Source organism: Acomys russatus, chromosome 3 (assembly GCF_903995435.1).
Source record: "Acomys russatus chromosome 3, mAcoRus1.1, whole genome shotgun sequence".
Classification (NCBI taxonomy): Eukaryota; Metazoa; Chordata; class Mammalia; order Rodentia; family Muridae; genus Acomys; species Acomys russatus.
Genome location: NC_067139.1, coordinates 83,301,389 through 83,317,651, shown reverse-complemented (window position 1 = coordinate 83,317,651; position 16,263 = coordinate 83,301,389). Strand labels below are relative to the sequence as shown.

General features: G+C 49.4%; 2 protein-coding genes across 2 annotated transcripts in view; one reads left to right on the top strand and one right to left on the bottom strand.

The window, feature by feature from the left end:
• Nucleotides 1-4,349, top strand: part of Slc7a7 (solute carrier family 7 member 7) — a 50,989-nt gene extending 46,640 nt beyond the window's left edge. The window contains exons 5-10 of the mRNA XM_051143069.1: nucleotides 306-429; nucleotides 661-764; nucleotides 1,026-1,122; nucleotides 2,446-2,595; nucleotides 3,495-3,678; nucleotides 3,906-4,349. Coding sequence (XP_050999026.1) covers nucleotides 306-429; nucleotides 661-764; nucleotides 1,026-1,122; nucleotides 2,446-2,595; nucleotides 3,495-3,678; nucleotides 3,906-3,997 — 751 coding nt within the window. The 3' untranslated portion in view covers nucleotides 3,998-4,349. The remainder of the gene's footprint in view (nucleotides 1-305; nucleotides 430-660; nucleotides 765-1,025; nucleotides 1,123-2,445; nucleotides 2,596-3,494; nucleotides 3,679-3,905) is intronic.
• An 892-nt stretch (nucleotides 4,350-5,241) lies between these two features.
• Oxa1l (OXA1L mitochondrial inner membrane protein) lies at nucleotides 5,242-13,435 on the bottom strand. The gene is made up of 10 exons (XM_051143367.1): nucleotides 13,373-13,435; nucleotides 12,829-13,104; nucleotides 10,730-10,943; nucleotides 7,017-7,160; nucleotides 6,731-6,816; nucleotides 6,405-6,569; nucleotides 6,152-6,256; nucleotides 5,888-6,050; nucleotides 5,578-5,658; nucleotides 5,242-5,495 (listed from the first exon to the last, which is right to left on the bottom strand). The coding sequence occupies exons 1-10, from the start codon at nucleotides 13,433-13,435 to the stop codon at nucleotides 5,329-5,331; spliced, it is 1,464 nt and encodes a 487-aa protein (XP_050999324.1). The 3' UTR covers nucleotides 5,242-5,328.
• Nucleotides 13,436-16,263: the final 2,828 nt, after the last annotated feature.

Genomic DNA, 16,263 nt, shown 5'->3' with positions numbered 1-16,263 from the left:
GAGACAGTCTCACTAAATTGTCCACATAGGCCCCTCCTCTCTCAGCCTTCAGAGCAGCTGGGATTACAAGCAAGCGGCACTTCACCTTTTCTGCATAGCTTTCTTAATAGAGCATTTCTTTCTCCTAATAGTTTTGAAGAGCTCAGAGCTTATGCCAACACCTCAGGCAACCTCAAAGGCAAAGGGCCTGGGAAGCAGGTGTCTGTGTCCTTAGAGAGAGTGGTGTGGCAGAGACTGAGGACTAAGAGGCGGGGATAAGATGGCAGGACTGACACCTCCCTTTTCCCCTCTCTGTCTTGCTGTAGGAACTTGCCCCTCTCCATTGGCATTTCCATGCCCATCGTCACTATCATCTACCTCTTGACCAATGTGGCCTATTACAGTGTGCTGGACATGAAGGACATCTTGGCCAGCGAAGCTGTCGCTGTGGTAAAGGCTTTTCACCAGCAGGTTGAGGGTGTGTTGTGGGGTCCTGGATAGAGCCAGTGCGTTTCAGCCGGAAGGGAGCAGGGAGCCTGGTAAGGAGTGCACAGTTAGGACACCGGGCTTGCAAGGAGGCCCTGTCACCTTGTGGATGGAACTAGATTCCGGAGGGCTTCGGGCATATATGCCTTTCATCTCCTTTAGGATGTGCTAACGATGCAGGTTCCTCTTTCTTAGACCTTTGCGGACCGGATCTTTGGAGTATTCAACTGGACAATTCCAGTAGCAGTTGCGCTGTCCTGCTTCGGGGGCCTCAATGCCTCCATTGTGGCTGCCTCTAGGTAGGAACATCACTGTTCGCCGACAGGGTGGGAATCGTGAAAAGCTTTGGCAGAAATGAACTTGTAGGACTACGGTTTCTGTCGCCAGTGTTCCCCAATCCCATGAGCCGCCCCAAGCTCTAAGCACCACACTGAGCTTGCTTCTGTTATTGAGACCTTTTGAAAGGTGGCAGAGAGGGAGGGAGGAAGATGTGACAGGTGACCCAGGCTGCCCTATGTGCCCTCCCAGCTTTCTCAGCCTCTCTTATTTGACCTCAACAGGCTTTTATTTGTGGGCTCGAGAGAAGGCCACCTTCCTGATGCCATCTGCATGATACATGTCGAACGGTTCACGCCTGTGCCTTCTCTGCTCTTCAATGTGAGTGATCTCAGGGATAGGACTGAAAACCAGACTGTGGAGGGAGACCTAGGAGGGCTAGATGTAGCTATTGTAGGTTCCTGAAAGCCATGAAGGAAGCCCCGACCTCAAAGCTGTTGATGCACTTGTGACGACTGCAGATGGAGTCCCAAGGGTCCAAGGTCTGTGAGAGGTGCTAACCACCCGAGGTGCAAGATAAGCAGTGAGGCATGCAGATGACATGGTAATGATTAATTGCCCTGATGCTGTGTGGTGTACTCTTTAAGAGATAGAACTATCACTCCCATGGGCACAGAAGTTGGCTGGAGGAGGGCATTCTAAGGTGGAGGGTGATGGTTAGGGTTGTAGAGATGGGCTTTAGGTAGGGAACAGCACCACGAAGTCTCGTGGTGAAGCTCTATGGAGCTGTGTCATGGGAAATGCAGAATGTCAGTTGGAACCACTACAGGGTTTTGCCCAAGACTTCTGGGAGCTTTAAAGTGTTAGCGTTAAGGCCGGGCATGGTGGTGCACGCCTTTAATCCCAGCACTTGGGAGGCAGAGGCAGGTGGATCACTGTGAGTTGGAGGCCAGCGTGGACTACAGAGCAAGTTCCAGGACAGCCAAGGCTACAGAGAAACACTGTCTCGAAAAACCAAAAACCAAACCAAAGTGTTAGAGTTAACCTGGCAAAGGTTTGAAGAGTACACTAAAAATCTAGTTGAGAGCAAGTGTCCTTTTTTTTTGTTTTTTTAGATAGGGTTTCTCTGTTTAATCCTGGCTGTGTGGGAACTCACTCTGTAGACCAGGCTGGCCTCAGACTCTCAGCGATCCCCCTGCCTCTGCCTCCTGAATGCTGGAATTAAAGGCGTGCGCCACCACCATCTGGCTAGAAGCAAGTGTCTTTTAGTAGCGAAGGGATGACGTACCAAGACAAGAGTGCTGCAGGGAGTGAGCAGAGACAGAGACATGGAGATTGTGACGCTGTGACCTGGGGCGGGCCTGGGAGGGGTGTGAGCAGAGACAGAGACATGGAGATTGTGACGCTGTGACCTGGGGCGGGCCTGGGAGGGGAGTGAGCAGAGACAGAGACATGGAGATTGTGACGCTGTGACCTGGGGCGGGCCTGGGAGGGGTGTGAGCAGAGACAGAGACATGGAGATTGTGACGCTGTGACCTGGGGCGGGCCTGGGAGGGGAGTGAGCAGAGACAGAGACATGGAGATTGTGACGCTGTGACCTGGGGCGGGCCTGGGAGGGGTGTGAGCAGAGACAGAGACGTGGAGATTGTGACGCTGTGACCTGGGGCGGCCTGGGAGGAGCTGACTTTGGATTTGTACCAACAGGGCATCTTGGCACTGGTCTACCTGTGTGTGGAGGACATCTTCCAGCTAATAAACTACTACAGCTTCAGCTACTGGTTCTTTGTGGGGCTCTCGATTGTGGGCCAACTCTATCTCCGCTGGAAGGAACCCGACCGGCCTCGCCCTCTCAAGGTAATCCATGCCCCCAGCCCATCTTTGCTGTGTCTAGTACAGCTAGTGCCGCCACCGAAGGGCTCTTACCAGTGTTTATCCTCTTCCTAGGCCAGGCACAGTGGCACATACGTGCAATTAATAAGCCAAGGGTTGGGCTGGAGAGATGGCTTTTTATAAAGGATCTGGGTTTGCTTCTCAGCACCCACACTGTGACTCACAACTGTCTAACTCCAGTTCCAGGGGACCCACTGTCCTCTCTGGCTCTTCTGGTGCCAGGCACATATGTGGAACACAGACATACATGCAGCAAAACAACCATATGCATTAAACAAACAAACAAATGAACAAACAAACAAACAAAAAACCCCAAATACTACTCTGAAACAACAACAAAAAACCCACAAGGGCTGGGAAGCCAGGCATGGTGGCACATGCCTGTCACCTCAACCCTTGGGAGGTGAAGGCATGAAGACCGTGCTAGGCTATATGGGACCCTGTTAGGACTGGAGATACAGCTCAGTGGTGGACCACTCATATAGCATATGCGAAGCCTTGGACTGGATCTCACCCTCCTGCCCAGCCCCCAAAATAAAACCCCAAACCAAACCCAATAAACAGTGCTAGGACTTGGTGGCGGCTGCATGCTGACCGTGGGAAGGAGGCTTAGTACTTCTGTGGGGCAAGTGCTAGAGTGTTCTATCTCTAGCCGTTCAGCGTTTATCTTTATGGGATTAGGATTATTTTGGTTGCTAGCAATTCTGAGATAGCTGGGTTTAGGGACCAGTGTCTACAAGCTCAGCACTCAGGCTGAGGCAGGATTGAGTTTGAGGCTAGCTTGGGCTACAAGGAGAGACAAGGAACAAGCAGCAGCAAGCAGGACACCCTGAGCTAACTCCAGTTGTTTCCTCTGTGCCTAGCTCAGCCTTTTCTTCCCCGTTGTCTTCTGCCTCTGTACCATCTTCCTGGTGGCTGTCCCACTTTACAGTGACACCGTCAACTCCCTCATCGGCATTGGCATCGCGCTCTCCGGCTTACCCTTCTACTTCCTCATCATCAGAGTGCCGGAGCACAAACGACCTCGCTGCCTCCGGAAGATTGTAGGTAAGCTTCGGTTCCGCGCGCCTGTCAGCTACGGGAACAGGCTGGTTTGTTCTTTTTGCCTTTTTCTGCAAACCTAAGCTTTCACGGCTCCCTTATGCCAGCTGTGATACAGTTCCTGTTATTAACCATATGGCTTAACTGAATCACTCCTTTCAAACTCCCTTTGCTGTCACTGAACTCCACCCCCTGAACCTGGTTCCGGTTTTAATTCTGGTTTCTCTTTGCAGCCTGCAGCACGCGCTACCTCCAGATCCTCTGTATGTCAGTTGCTGCCGAAATGGACTTGGAAGATGGAGAACACAGTCCCAAGTCTAAATAGAATCTGGAATTCTGAGATGTGGACAAAACAGGTGGTGCTTCTCTCCCATTGGCCAGAAGCTCTGGAGGAGGCATCTAGGAGCCCAGTCTTGGCAGCTTCAACTCTGAACTTGCTTTTGAGGGAAGAAAAGTAATTTATTTGCTTTGCTACGTGTTGTTTCAGACTTCATAAGGGCTGGCGCAGACTGTGGCGGCAAGCAGGATACTTCTGGGCCTTGGTTCTGGAAACACCTGGGTGCGCCTACCCACTCCTCTTTTCCTTTACAAGGGCCAATAATGCTCCAAACCTGTCTCCTTTGGAGGGACACAGAACTGTCACAGATGCAGGAGAATAAAGAGGTTACGTTCCTAAAGTCTGAGTGGCTTTATTCTACTTAGTGACTTTGGGATATTTATGCGGTTCAAAAACAGACATGGAAAACTAAATGAATTAATTTCTCCCTCTGAAGCCAGCTGCCAAAAGGTAATAAAACCATGTCTACAAATATACCCGAACTGTAGTTTCAAAATGCCATAAATGTAAAAAGCTAGTGCATAAAAACTTCACCTTCTTTTTAATGTGCGGCACATGTGCAGAGGCCAGAGTGGGACATTAGGTGTCCTGCCCTGTCATATTCCTCTCACTGAACCTGGAGCTAGGCTGAGGCCAGCAGGCCCCTGTGATCCTCCTGTCCCCAGTCCCTATAGCACTGGGGTCATAGGCCTAAGAATAGGGCCATGCTCAGCTTTTCACATGGTGCTGGCAGTTTGAACTTTTATCTGCTGAGCCATTCCCAGCCCCCCTTCATTTTCCTAAATCACCACAAAGGATTTCAGCACACCTGCTTCTCAAAGATTGCCGAACAGGCAATCGTGGAGGTCACGGACCATGCCTAAGGCTGGCGACGTAGGGTCAATCCCTGGCACCGCGAAAAAGACAGCCACATAGCCTTGCCCACCGCCTCTAGTGCACGTGGCAATGCAGGTGGCCAGGGTATGAGGTAGAGGTCTGAGTTTGAAGCCCAGGACGAAACAGGCAGACTCTTCCCAAGAGCAAAGGCTAGCACAGGGCAGCATTTCCCGCCATGTGCAGTGTTCCGAAGCACAACTCTCCTTCCATATTTAACAAACACCGAGAAGCCCAGACAAGACAGAAGTTTACTAATTCTGCGGACGGGAAGATGGCTTGGTGCTCTTTATATAGACATATAAGAGTCTGTAGTGGAAACAACTTTTAAAATGAACACTTCCAAATCCCCAGGTCCCCAGGTCCAGGGCAAGGACACAGCATCAAGTCTGTTTGGAGGAGTCCGTAAAGAGGCAGGGCTCTTGTCAGGGTGAGCACAGACTGCCTCAGCCGAGGGTGTCACGCCAAGGCTGCTTTGGCTTGGGTTTGCTGCTGCTACTGCTGCTACTGCTGCTGCTGCTGCTGCTGCTGCTGGTGTTGTTGGGGGTATTGGGAGGGTGGCTTGGATCGTGCTGTAGCAGAGGGTTGTGGGTAAAAGTCTGTCGCAAGGGACCTGGGAGAAGACAGAACAAATCTCAATGGGCAAAGAGAAAGAAGAAATGGGAGACAGCATTTAGCCGGAAAGGTCTCCTTACCCCTGGCAGCTAGGTCCAAGTGTTTCTGCATTCGCTCTTCACGCTCTCGGAGCTGATGTGCAATCTCAGCATTCTGCCAGCCTGTAGGAGGAGAAAATGAATTCCTCTCATTTTTAAGGCTACTTTCTCCTGGTCCTGACCCCCCTGCCCTTTCCTTTTTTTGAGAAAAATCTCAAGTCCCGTAGCACAGGCTGCTCTTGACCCCACTATGCAGCCTGGGTTGGCTAGGTGGTACAATCTTGCTTTGTCCTTGAGCTTGCTGGGATTACACGCGCCCCGCCCCTCCACCCCACCGCCCAATACCCCTTACCTTTCTTGAAGCTCTTCAAGAAGCCTTCCTTAGGGGGCAATTTGTCAGGGTCATGTATGACGCGCTGGGGGATCTTAAGCACTGTGCGCACAGCGGGAACCCGGAGGCAGGCCACTTGGCACAGGGAGAACATGTTGGAGGACAGCCAGTACATGAACACTGCCTGGGTGGATGGAGGGAAGGTGCTCAGGGCTGCGAGGGAGCCAGCTTGTTCAGAGGCCCTAGGCGGGAGGGCTTGGAGGCAGCCACAGAGCCATTACCTACCGAGGGGAAGTGGATGGTCAGGGGCAAGACCATCAGGGGCATCACTCTGATGATGTTCCTCATGAACTGGAGGTCAGAGCTCTGCATGCCCGTCTCAGCACCTAGCTGCCGGAAACGGGTTGAGGGAAGCAACAGTCAGTTCCAATGCCTGACCCTGTCAGCTCTGCTTCTCCAGCGAATGGAAGCCCTACACTCTGCATCCGGCTTCATCCCCATCCAGGATGCCCCATCATCACCGGCAGGCCTTGCTTACCTCAAGGACAACCCACATTGTGGCAGTGACGACCAGCGGTAAGACGTAGGTGGGGTCAGACACCGTGAGATCTTGGAACCACCAGAGCCCACCAGTCTGGAGGCTGGGCACAGGCAGGTTGGCCATTTCTCTCAAGGCAATGAAGAAGGAGATGAAGACGGGTGCCTGTTACACAGGGTAAGCAGTCAGCAGCCTAACATGAGGTCTGTCTTTATAAAAGCCACACATAGCTCCATCACCCGTTTTTCTGGAGTTCTGGGGACATGGGAAACAGGAGGCAACTTTATGGGTTCAGAGAGAGTTAGCAGGGGGACATTTCTGCTCACCTGGGTGAGAGGTAGAATGAAGGACCGGGAGAATTTAATGTCGTGCATTTTCTGATAGCGTGTCATCTCTATGGTGGCCCTGTAAACTGAGACGGGAGAGAGATGGACCACTGCGTTAGGAGTCGTCAGTGAAGGTGAACATCCTCATCTTGGCTCCATGAGCTTCCCAAGGAATGGATGAACCTTCAGATTAATCAGAACTGCCCCAGCATGGCCCCTGTTGTCTGCCCCCCTCCCCTGGCCCCCCAGCAGACTGTCTCAAACACATGCCCTGCAACCAACTCACATTCAGCCTGGTTTCCTGCCAACTTGGCCTCTCTGATTTGACTGGAGAACTTCTGGAGATCTGGCATGTGGTTGTGGAGCTTGGCTGTTTCTCGCTGGCCCTTCACGATGAGAGGGAAAACCAGGCAGCGGGCAAGGACCGTACCTGGAAAACACAACACAGGCTTGGAGCGAAATTAAAAGCTGCCACTACTAGAAGGCTGAAGGCTTCAGTTTCTCGCTCCAAGTCTTACTCTAGTCTTTTCCACACTGTGGCTCGCAAGGGGCCCAGATTTAGGGACAGGGCACATCTAGCTCTTCCAGGCTCAGGCCGCCATGGCAGAAACTTAGTGTCACTTCTCTAAGCAGATGAGTAGGGATCTGGTTTCCATGAAAAAAACACCACCAGCCAGCATGGTGGCGCACACCTGTGACCCCAGCACTCAGGAGGCAGAGGCAGGCGGATCTCTTTGAGTTTGAGGACAGCCTGGTCTACAGAGTGAGTTCCAGGACAGCCAAGGCTACATGGAGAAACCCTATCTCGAAAAATCGAAGAAAAGGAAAAATCTACCACCAGTGCCAAGCAAAAGTTCCTTTTGTACTTCAAACTTTTGTATTGTCAATGGAAACGTTCCCCTCAACTCTTTTTTTTTTTTTTTTTTTTGGTTTTGATTTTTGTTTTTTGAGACAGGGTTTCTCTGTGTAGCCTTAGCTACCCTGGACTCACTTTGTAGACCAGGCTGGCCTTGAACTCACAGCGATCCACCTGCCTCTGCCTCCTGAGTGCTGGGATTAAAGGTGTGCGCCACCACGCCTGGCGTCAACTCTTAAGTGTAGATGAAAATATGCCAACTAATTTACTCCTGATAAAGGAACAACATTTACTTAGAACTATCACCCTGTTCAGTGCCTCTATAGAACTCTGAGTCTTAGAATGAAATATGATTTCATTTTGGAGACAGGGTTGTGGTGTGTACAAGCCGGTCTTGAACTCAAGATCCTCCTTCCTCAGCCCCCACCCACCCACCCACCCACCTCCGAGTGCTATAAATATAGGCCTGCCTCATTGAACCCAGCTTAGAACAAATCTGGAAAGCCGCTAGAGTAGTCAGCCGCCACTTTCTGTGCTTTCACTTGCTCCTTCCCTCACACTCCTGTCGACTGGCCATCCCAACAGATAACAAGGCCCCCCTAGCAGGAGACATGTAAGGGGGTGTGGGCTAAGAAGACACTAAGGACACAACCCAGATACCATCACTGAAGAAAGGTGGAGCGTCAGACATGGGCAGGTGTGGTCAGAAAAACAAGAGGGGGAGAGCACAGGAAGAGCTTTCACAACGCCAAGGGTGTTAGGTTTTAACTTATCTAATGCAAGCTCGAGTGTGATGAAAAAGTGGATTCAGCAATGCTGTCACCAACAGTTTCAGGGAGGTGATTTTAGTGAAGCCCTGATGGCTGAGGGTCAAAGCCTACAAAGCAGCAGGCCCACCGGACCCCTCAAGTAACACACAGGCACGCGCAGGCTGTTTGAATACTTGGGGTAAACAGGAAAGTACTGAGACCTAGGGTGATGGTGCAGCTTCTAATCTCAGCACCAGGGAGGCCAAGGGTATGAGTTTGAGGAGGGTCAGCAAGCCCTGACTTCCACACATCAAAGGGCTGGAGAGAGTGCTCAGTGGCTTTGCGTGACTGATTTTTTAGCTCACAACTGCCTGGAACTGCAGCTCCAAGGGATCCACAGACAAGTGTACAAATTCACAGGGAAATTCATGCTGGTGTAAAAACCCTAGAAAACTGAGGCATTTTACTGAGTGGTAGGACCCTTGCCTTAGCAATTGCAAGGTCACTGGAGCAGGTACTGCATGCATGTGGCACACAGGCATAAACACAGACTCTCATACATATAAAACAAAGGAAAATATGTATTCTCATTTAATGCTTATGGGTGTTTTGCCTGCCAATATGCCCATAATGGTCAAAAGGTATCAGATCCCTTGGAACTGGAGTTAGTTGTGAGCCACCATGTAGGTGCTGGGAATAGAACCTGGGTTCTTTGCGAAAGCAGCTGTGTTCCTAACCACTGAGGCGTCTTCAACCCCATGCCCCCACAACCAACCAACCAACCAGGGTTTCTGTTACCTTTGCTGGCCTTGAACTCACAGAGCTCCTCCAGTCTCTGCACCCCTTACCCCAGGCTGGGATTAATGGTGTATACCACCACACCTCGCTCAACTGAAGTGTTTGAAAATGTTTTAAAGGCAGTTTCATGCAGCCCAGGCCGTGAATAAGCACTGCCTCTGAAGGCACATATATTTGAATGCTTAGTCATCAGATTTGTTGGAGGTGGCATTATTTGAATGGGGTTAGGAGGCGTGGCCTTGCTGGAGGAAGTATGTCACTGGGGGTGGGCTCTGAGGCTTCAAAAAGCCACACTCCAGGCCCAGCCACTTCTCCCTCTGCCGCCTATGGACCAGGATGTAGAGCTCAGCTACTTCTTTAGCACCATGCTTGCCTTCATGCCGCCATGTTCCCTGAGATGAGGATGATGGACTAAACCTCTTGCAACTGTAAACAAATCACCAGCGAGATGCTTTCCTTTGTAAGTGTTGCTGTGGTCACTGGGTGGCGGCGGCACACGTCTTTAATCCCAGGATGGCAGAGGCAGAGGCAGGTAGATCTCTGTGAGTTCCAGGACAGCCAGAGGACAGAGGAAACAAAAAAGAGTTGCTGTGCTCAAAACAGAGACTAGGGTACAAGGCTAGCCTTGAAACTCTTTATTTAACTAAGGATGTCTGAACTCTGACCCTCTGACATCTATATCCCAAGCACTGGGGCAGATGAATGATTTTGGTTTTTGAGAGGGTCTGACTATGTAGCCCAGGCTGGTTTCGTGCACAATAGGCAAGTGCTCTATCACTGAGCTACATTTCTATCCTTAACTGAATTTTTATGATTAAAAAAGAAAGAAAGAAAGAAAGAAAGAAAGAAAGAAAGAAAGAAAGAAACTGTCCTGGGCAGTGGTGGCACACACACCTTAATCCTAGCACTTGGGAAACAGAAGCAAGCGGATCTCTGAGTTCGAGGTCAGTCTGGTCTACAGAACAAGTTTTAAGACAGCCAGGGCTATACAGAGAAACCTTGTCTCAAAAAACAAAGAAAGAAAGAAACAAACAAACAAAAAAAAAAACTGAAAGAAAAAAGAAAAAAAAAGCTACTAGGATAAGGATTAAACAAAATAAAACATGTTTTCAGCTTTTATAAGAGCAATGACAATAGCTTTCTAATTTGGTAGCATAAGCACCCAACCCAACCATCTATTCTGGTAAGTCAGAATAGCTCCATAACTTTTATTTTCGAGACAAGGTTTCTTTGTGTAGCCTTGGCTGTCCTGGACTCTCTTTGTAGACCAGGCCTGCCTCTACCTCCCCGAGTACTGAGATTATAGGTGTGCGCCACCGTGCCCAGCTCTTTTTTTAAAAAAAAATTATTTCTTTAAACCTTCATTACTTTTAATATGGCTCCCTTCCTCCAGCTGTTAGCTCACATTCAAGCATCTGTACATTTTGAAGCACATGTAAAAGTGGCTGTCAGGTGCTCTTTAGGAACTGAAAGCTGAGTACCATCCCTCTTAGAATCATCTGCCTTCTGCACTCATTTCCTTACTCCACGCACGGAACTGCCGCGATTGAGGTCCTGTCCCCTTTTCCACCACCCTTGCCCAGGATGTACTCTTACACGTGGCAATGGCCCCCCACCAAGGTAGGCCCAGGTCAACATGCATGAACTCCAAGAGGTTCTGGATGAGTCCCACTGGGGTGTAGGACCCAAGGCCCAGCTCAGTGAAGCTCGGCTCTGCAGCACACTGGACCACATCCGCAGCTTCTCCAGAAGCCACCCCTGGCACTGCAGCAGGGGTGGAGGCGGCAGGAACAGCAGGAGGTGCCTGGACCTGTGAGAAAGGAGAGCAAGTACTCTAAGTGGGACACGTGAAAGGTGAGCATCCCTTACGCTAATCTCTTCTGGGCTTTTTTCTTGCTCTTCCGGGATGGCCAATGGTGTCTACACATTCCTGCTTTCAAAGGACATTCTTTTTGCCACTATCATAATAACGACTTAACAGTGTCTCATGGCTTCCCTTCAGGCAGGGAACTTGTTTCCTGCATCAAGCGTCCCAGATTTCAGGCATTTTAGCATCATGGTCGCCATCCTCTCCATATTCTGAAACTATAGTACTTAGAATGTGCAGCCAGGGTTCGCTACTTTGTGGGTTCTTCTTTCTTCCACTCTTTTAACCACCTAACACTAGGTAGGAGAGAAAAAAGGACAGAGGGGAAAGGGGATGTAGTGACTGTTAGATTACTCCTGGTGGTTAGTGGCCCTGAGCTCCTTGGGGGCAGTTTGATCTTTGCTGTCAGGATACCTAATTTCTTCTTCTTGTTCTTTGTGAGCGACTACTTAACAAATTTCAACCAACAGCAACCGACAACCAGCCAATGACACCTCTCTGGGCCCTAACATTTATATACCATCTGAAAAGTCCCCAGAATTCCAAACGTCACAAAATCGCAGACACTATCTGTAGCTGGCAGAACCACACCTCTGCTAGAGCACGAGGCAAATCATAGTCACCTGCTGCAGACAATATGAAGCAGGCCCACATGCCACATCTGGGATTAAAAAAAAAAAAAAAAAAAACCAAACAAACATATTCTTATAATACTAACCCCCCCACCCCGTGTGTGTGTGTGTGTGTGTGTGTGTGTGTGTGTGTGTGTTTAAAAGAAACCCAAACTCCAAAATTACCACTACAAGATTTCTTTTGTTTTGTGTTAGAAATTGAACTCAGGGCCTCACACAAAATAGAGCACTGACTGAGCCAGCCCTCAGCTCACAGTTTTTTTTTTTTTTTTTTTTAAAGTCAATTCAATTCAGTTTTTTAAAAAAAATTTTTCATGATAGTAGTGGTGGTGATGGGTGGGGAGGCTAGAGGCAGGATCTTGATAGCTCTGCAGTCCAGGTTGGCCTTACATGTGCTAACCAAGAGCTCTATTATTGAATATATTTCCAAGAGATGGTTCAGGGGTTAAGAACCCTTGTAGAGGATCCATTTTCAGTTTCCAGCACCCTTTTATAGGGCAGCACACAACTTCAGGGTCTCCATGCCCTCTTCTGGTGCCCATGGGCACCCATGATCACCTACACAGTCATACACATAATAACAGTTCACATTATTGGCTTGCTACCACTCTGACAATCAGTGTCTTGAATATAAAACAAAATTTAAATTAATTTTTATTGTGTGTGCATGAGGTATGTAGGCATGCATGCCACAGCATGGTGGAAGTCAGAGACCAACTTTATGGAGCCAGTTCTTGCCTTCCACATCTGTCTGTCTGTCTGTGTCTGTCTGTCTGTCTATCTATCTATCCATCCATCCAATCTTTTATTTTTGAGGCAGGATCTCACTACCCAACCCTAATTTGCTATATTGACTAAGCTGGTTTTGAACTCAGAGATCTGACCGCCTCTGCCTCCCAAGTGCTGGGATTAGAGGGATTGTGCCACAAGAGGCTCCACCTTTTACTTCAGAATTGGCACTCAGGTCCCCAGGATTGCACGGCAAGAGCCTGCCCCACAAATTTCTCATGCATTTCCAAGCATTTCCCTGCTGAGTTGATTGAGAATCTACTTCTATTCCAAACAGCGAGGCTAATATGATGAGGAACTGCGTGGAGGGTGGAAAAGAACTCTGCTACACATCCACTCTCTCCCGGAAAAACAAAACAAAACAAAAATTAAAAGCAGCGCTCCTGACGTCGGTGGGAACCTCTTACCTGGGCTTCTGCAAACAAGGTGGCAGATGTACTGATGCAGCGGGGACTTAAGGCGGCGAGAAGCGCGTAGTGTGTCCGCCCACTACCAGGGCGGGCCGCGACGAGGAGCTCCGCGGCCAGCGGTTTCGGGGACCCTGCGACGCTGTGGAACTGCTCGTGTGAAAGGGTAAGGGTAGCCCCTGAGTCCCCGCCGCCCCCACCCAGGGCCCCCGCCGACAGCCTGTTGCAGGGACCTGCTACTCTGCTCGCACAGACTGCAGGTCCCGAAGGCGTGCACTGCAGCGTGCAGGGTGCAGCTTGGGCCCCGGCCTCCCTCCCGCATCCTGTTACTGAAGCCGGGTGACTGGGACCCCGGGGGGTCACGGCTCAGGGTCAGAGGCAGTTCCGGGCCACCAACCCCCTGCAGGTGACCAACCCTGCTGTGTCCTCACGCGACCCGAGGTCATGACGCGCAGGTCCCAGTGACCAGCTCAGCGTCCGCTCATGGCCTCAGCTCAGGTGGCAGGGACAAGGCAGCATCCCGGAGCTAAGGACGGGACCTTACCGGACGCTGAGGCCGCAGAAGGCGAAGAAGCAGCCGGCGACCGCACACTAAACGCATCGCCATCTTGCCCGGGAGAGGACTTACGCCCGCGCGTGCGCACTCAGAGCTTTGACGCTGAGGGAGAGGCCATTTTGGAAGTGGGCAGGAAGTCAGATATGTCGTCACAGAGCAGGTAGTGAGGGAGAATGAAGGGAGGCGGTCCTGTGTGAAGCGATTAAGACGCGCCAATGAGATCGCTCAGAGATATAAGCTAAGACTCAACGTCGGTGACCGCTGTTAACTGCTATATTTTCCGTTTTCCCTTCCATTTTCTAAACCGCAATTGTCCCCCGATTTTTGGGGTTAAAAATAGCCTTCACGAGCTAGGCGTGGTGGCGCGCGCCTGAAATCCCAGCACTCAGGGAGGCAGAGCCAGCCGGATCTCTATAAATTCGAGGCCAGCCTGGTGTATAGAGCGAGTCGAAGACAGCCAAGGCTACACAGAGAAACCTAGTCTTGAAAAAAAAAAATTTAGAAAATAAGCCACAAATTTATAAGTACAACGATGGATGTGCGAAGCTCATCTTTGAAGGTCTGTGTGGCCGGTAAACCACTAACTTTTTTTCTCTCCTAATGAGAACGTTGCTCCTGATAAGGAAGTCCAGAGGACTATGTAACATCTTGAGAGAGATGTAGAGCCTCTGCTCCCTGAGAAGAACCTCCGCCCCTTCTAATAAAGACGTCCAACCCAAGCTAAATCCTCGGGTCCTGAAAAGCCTGTGTGCACCCAACCACTCATTCTCAGAAAAAGCTCGAGGCCGGTCTGGTCTACAAAGTGAGTCCAGGACAGCAAGGCTACACAGAGAGACCCTGTCTCCAAAAAAAAAAAAAAAAAAAAAAAAAAAAAAGAAAGAAAGAAAGAAAAGAAAAAACTAAAACTCTTGCTTCCATCCACCCCTAATCCTTACCTTACCCTGACTCCCCCGGAATCCTGGCTCCTCCACCTACATTCCCCTGGGACGGTTGCTTGCTCCTCACAGTGATGAAGTGCTCTTTGTTCCTGTTGAGGAAGATTTCAGCTTCCTCATTTTTACATCATCTCAATCAATCCTGATCTAAAACTTTGTTTTTTTTTTGCTATATCTACACCATGGCCCAGTCTCTCTTAAAGTGCTTTCTTGAGGAGCACCAGGAAAAGTTGCTGAGTCACACGGAAGGCAGGATTTTTTTTTATCCCCACTTCTGTCATTTGTCCCTACCATTTTTGTTATCAGGGAAATTGACGGTCCCCTTTGAGGTTAATAAATAATTTTGGAATGTGCTCAAAAAGAATATTAAAGAAAATTTTATTAGAGTCCAAAAGAAAAAAAACCAGGGCAGGCCAACCAAATCTCAACAGCGGCCCAGAGAAGATGAAGAGTCAGTTACCTGGGAGGAGGGAATCTTAAGCAGGGAACCGTCGCCATCAGATTGGCCCGTAGGCATATTTGTGTGGCATTTTCTTAATTGGCCCAGCCCACTGTGAGCAATGCCACTCCTACGCAAATGGGCCTGGGAAGTGTAAGAAAGAAGCCTCAGAATGAGCCACTAAGCAGTGTTCCTCCATGGTTTCTGCCTCTAGCTCCTTCCCTCAGGGATGAAGTGTTATCTGGAAGCATAATATAATAAACTCTTTCTTCCTCAAGTTGCTTTTGTTTTGTTTTGTTTTTTTGGTACAGAGTTTCTCTCTTTTTCATTTTCTTTCTTTTGGTTTTTCAAGACAAGGTTTCTCTGTGTTGCCTTGGCTGTCCTGGACTGGCTTTGTAGACTAGGCTGTCCTCGAACTCACAGAGATCTGCTTGCCTCTGCCTCCCAAGTGCTGGGATCAAAGCCGTGCACCACCACACCTGACTTAAGAGACAGGTTTCTCTGTGTAGTCTTGGCTGCTTTAGCTAAGTCATTTTGTAGACCAGGCTGGCCTCAAACTCACAGAAATCCACCTTCCTTTGCCTCCTTTGAGTGCTGGGATTACACATGTGTGCCACTGCGCTTAGCTCTCAAGTTGCTTTTGGTCATAGTGTTTATTACAATAGCAGAAGGAAACCAGGAAGCTCTGTAAACATTTACTCATCTGCCTTAGTCCTTGTGTCTATACAGTCACTATTGTCATATTTGCCACAAGACATGTTTGTACTTATTAATTTTTTAGAGGACGGTCTCCTGTGTCTCAGACTGGCCTTCACCTCACCATGTTGGCAAAGATAGCCTTGACCAGACCCTCCTGCCTTCACTGAGTGATGAGATTTCAGGCAGGTGCCACCACATCTGGAGTGTGTGGTGTCTGAGATTAAACCCAGGGGTTTATGACTGTTAGGCAAGCACTGTATCAACTAAATGACATCCCTGCCTCACATGACAACTTTTTAAAAGCACTATTTCTTCTGCATTATGAGTTAAAGTCCTCTCTAAAGAAGAACATTCCATTTTCTTTTCCTGCAAGTTAATTTTTTTTGAATCAGTGTCTGTAGTAAGAATTATGGAATTTTGGCTTATTTATTTTTATTTTTATTTTTTAGTTTTTCAAGACAGGGTTTATCTGTGTAGCCTTGGCTGTCCTAGACTCGCTTTGTAGACCAGGCTGGCCTTGAACTCAGTGATCCGCCTGCCTCTGACTCCCAAGTTCTGGGATTAAAGGCATGCGCGACCATGCCCGGCTGAATTTTGGCTTCTTTAAAAAACAAACAAACAAACAAACTGAGTGGTAGTGGCACACACCTTTAATCCCAGCACTTGGGAGACAGAGGCAGGAGGATCTCTGTGAGTTCGAGGCCAGCCTGGTCTACAGAGAGAGAGAGTTCCAGGACACCTAGAGCTGTTATACAGAGAAACCCTGTCTCGAAAAACAAAACAACCCCCCCCAAAACAACAACAAC

Excerpts from the sequence above, each read along its gene's own strand:
- Oxa1l (XM_051143367.1), bottom strand. The coding sequence starts at position 13,435 with ATGGCGATGCGTTTAGTGTGCGGTCGCCGGCTGCTTCTTCGCCTTCTG. Across the intron at positions 10,944-12,828 it reads CCTTGTTTGCAGAAGCCCAG|GTCCAGGCACCTCCTGCTGT; the intron begins GTAAGAGGTTCC and ends CCTTTCTCACAG. Across the intron at positions 6,570-6,730 it reads TCATTCTACCTCTCACCCAG|GCACCCGTCTTCATCTCCTT; the intron begins GTGAGCAGAAAT and ends CCTGTGTAACAG.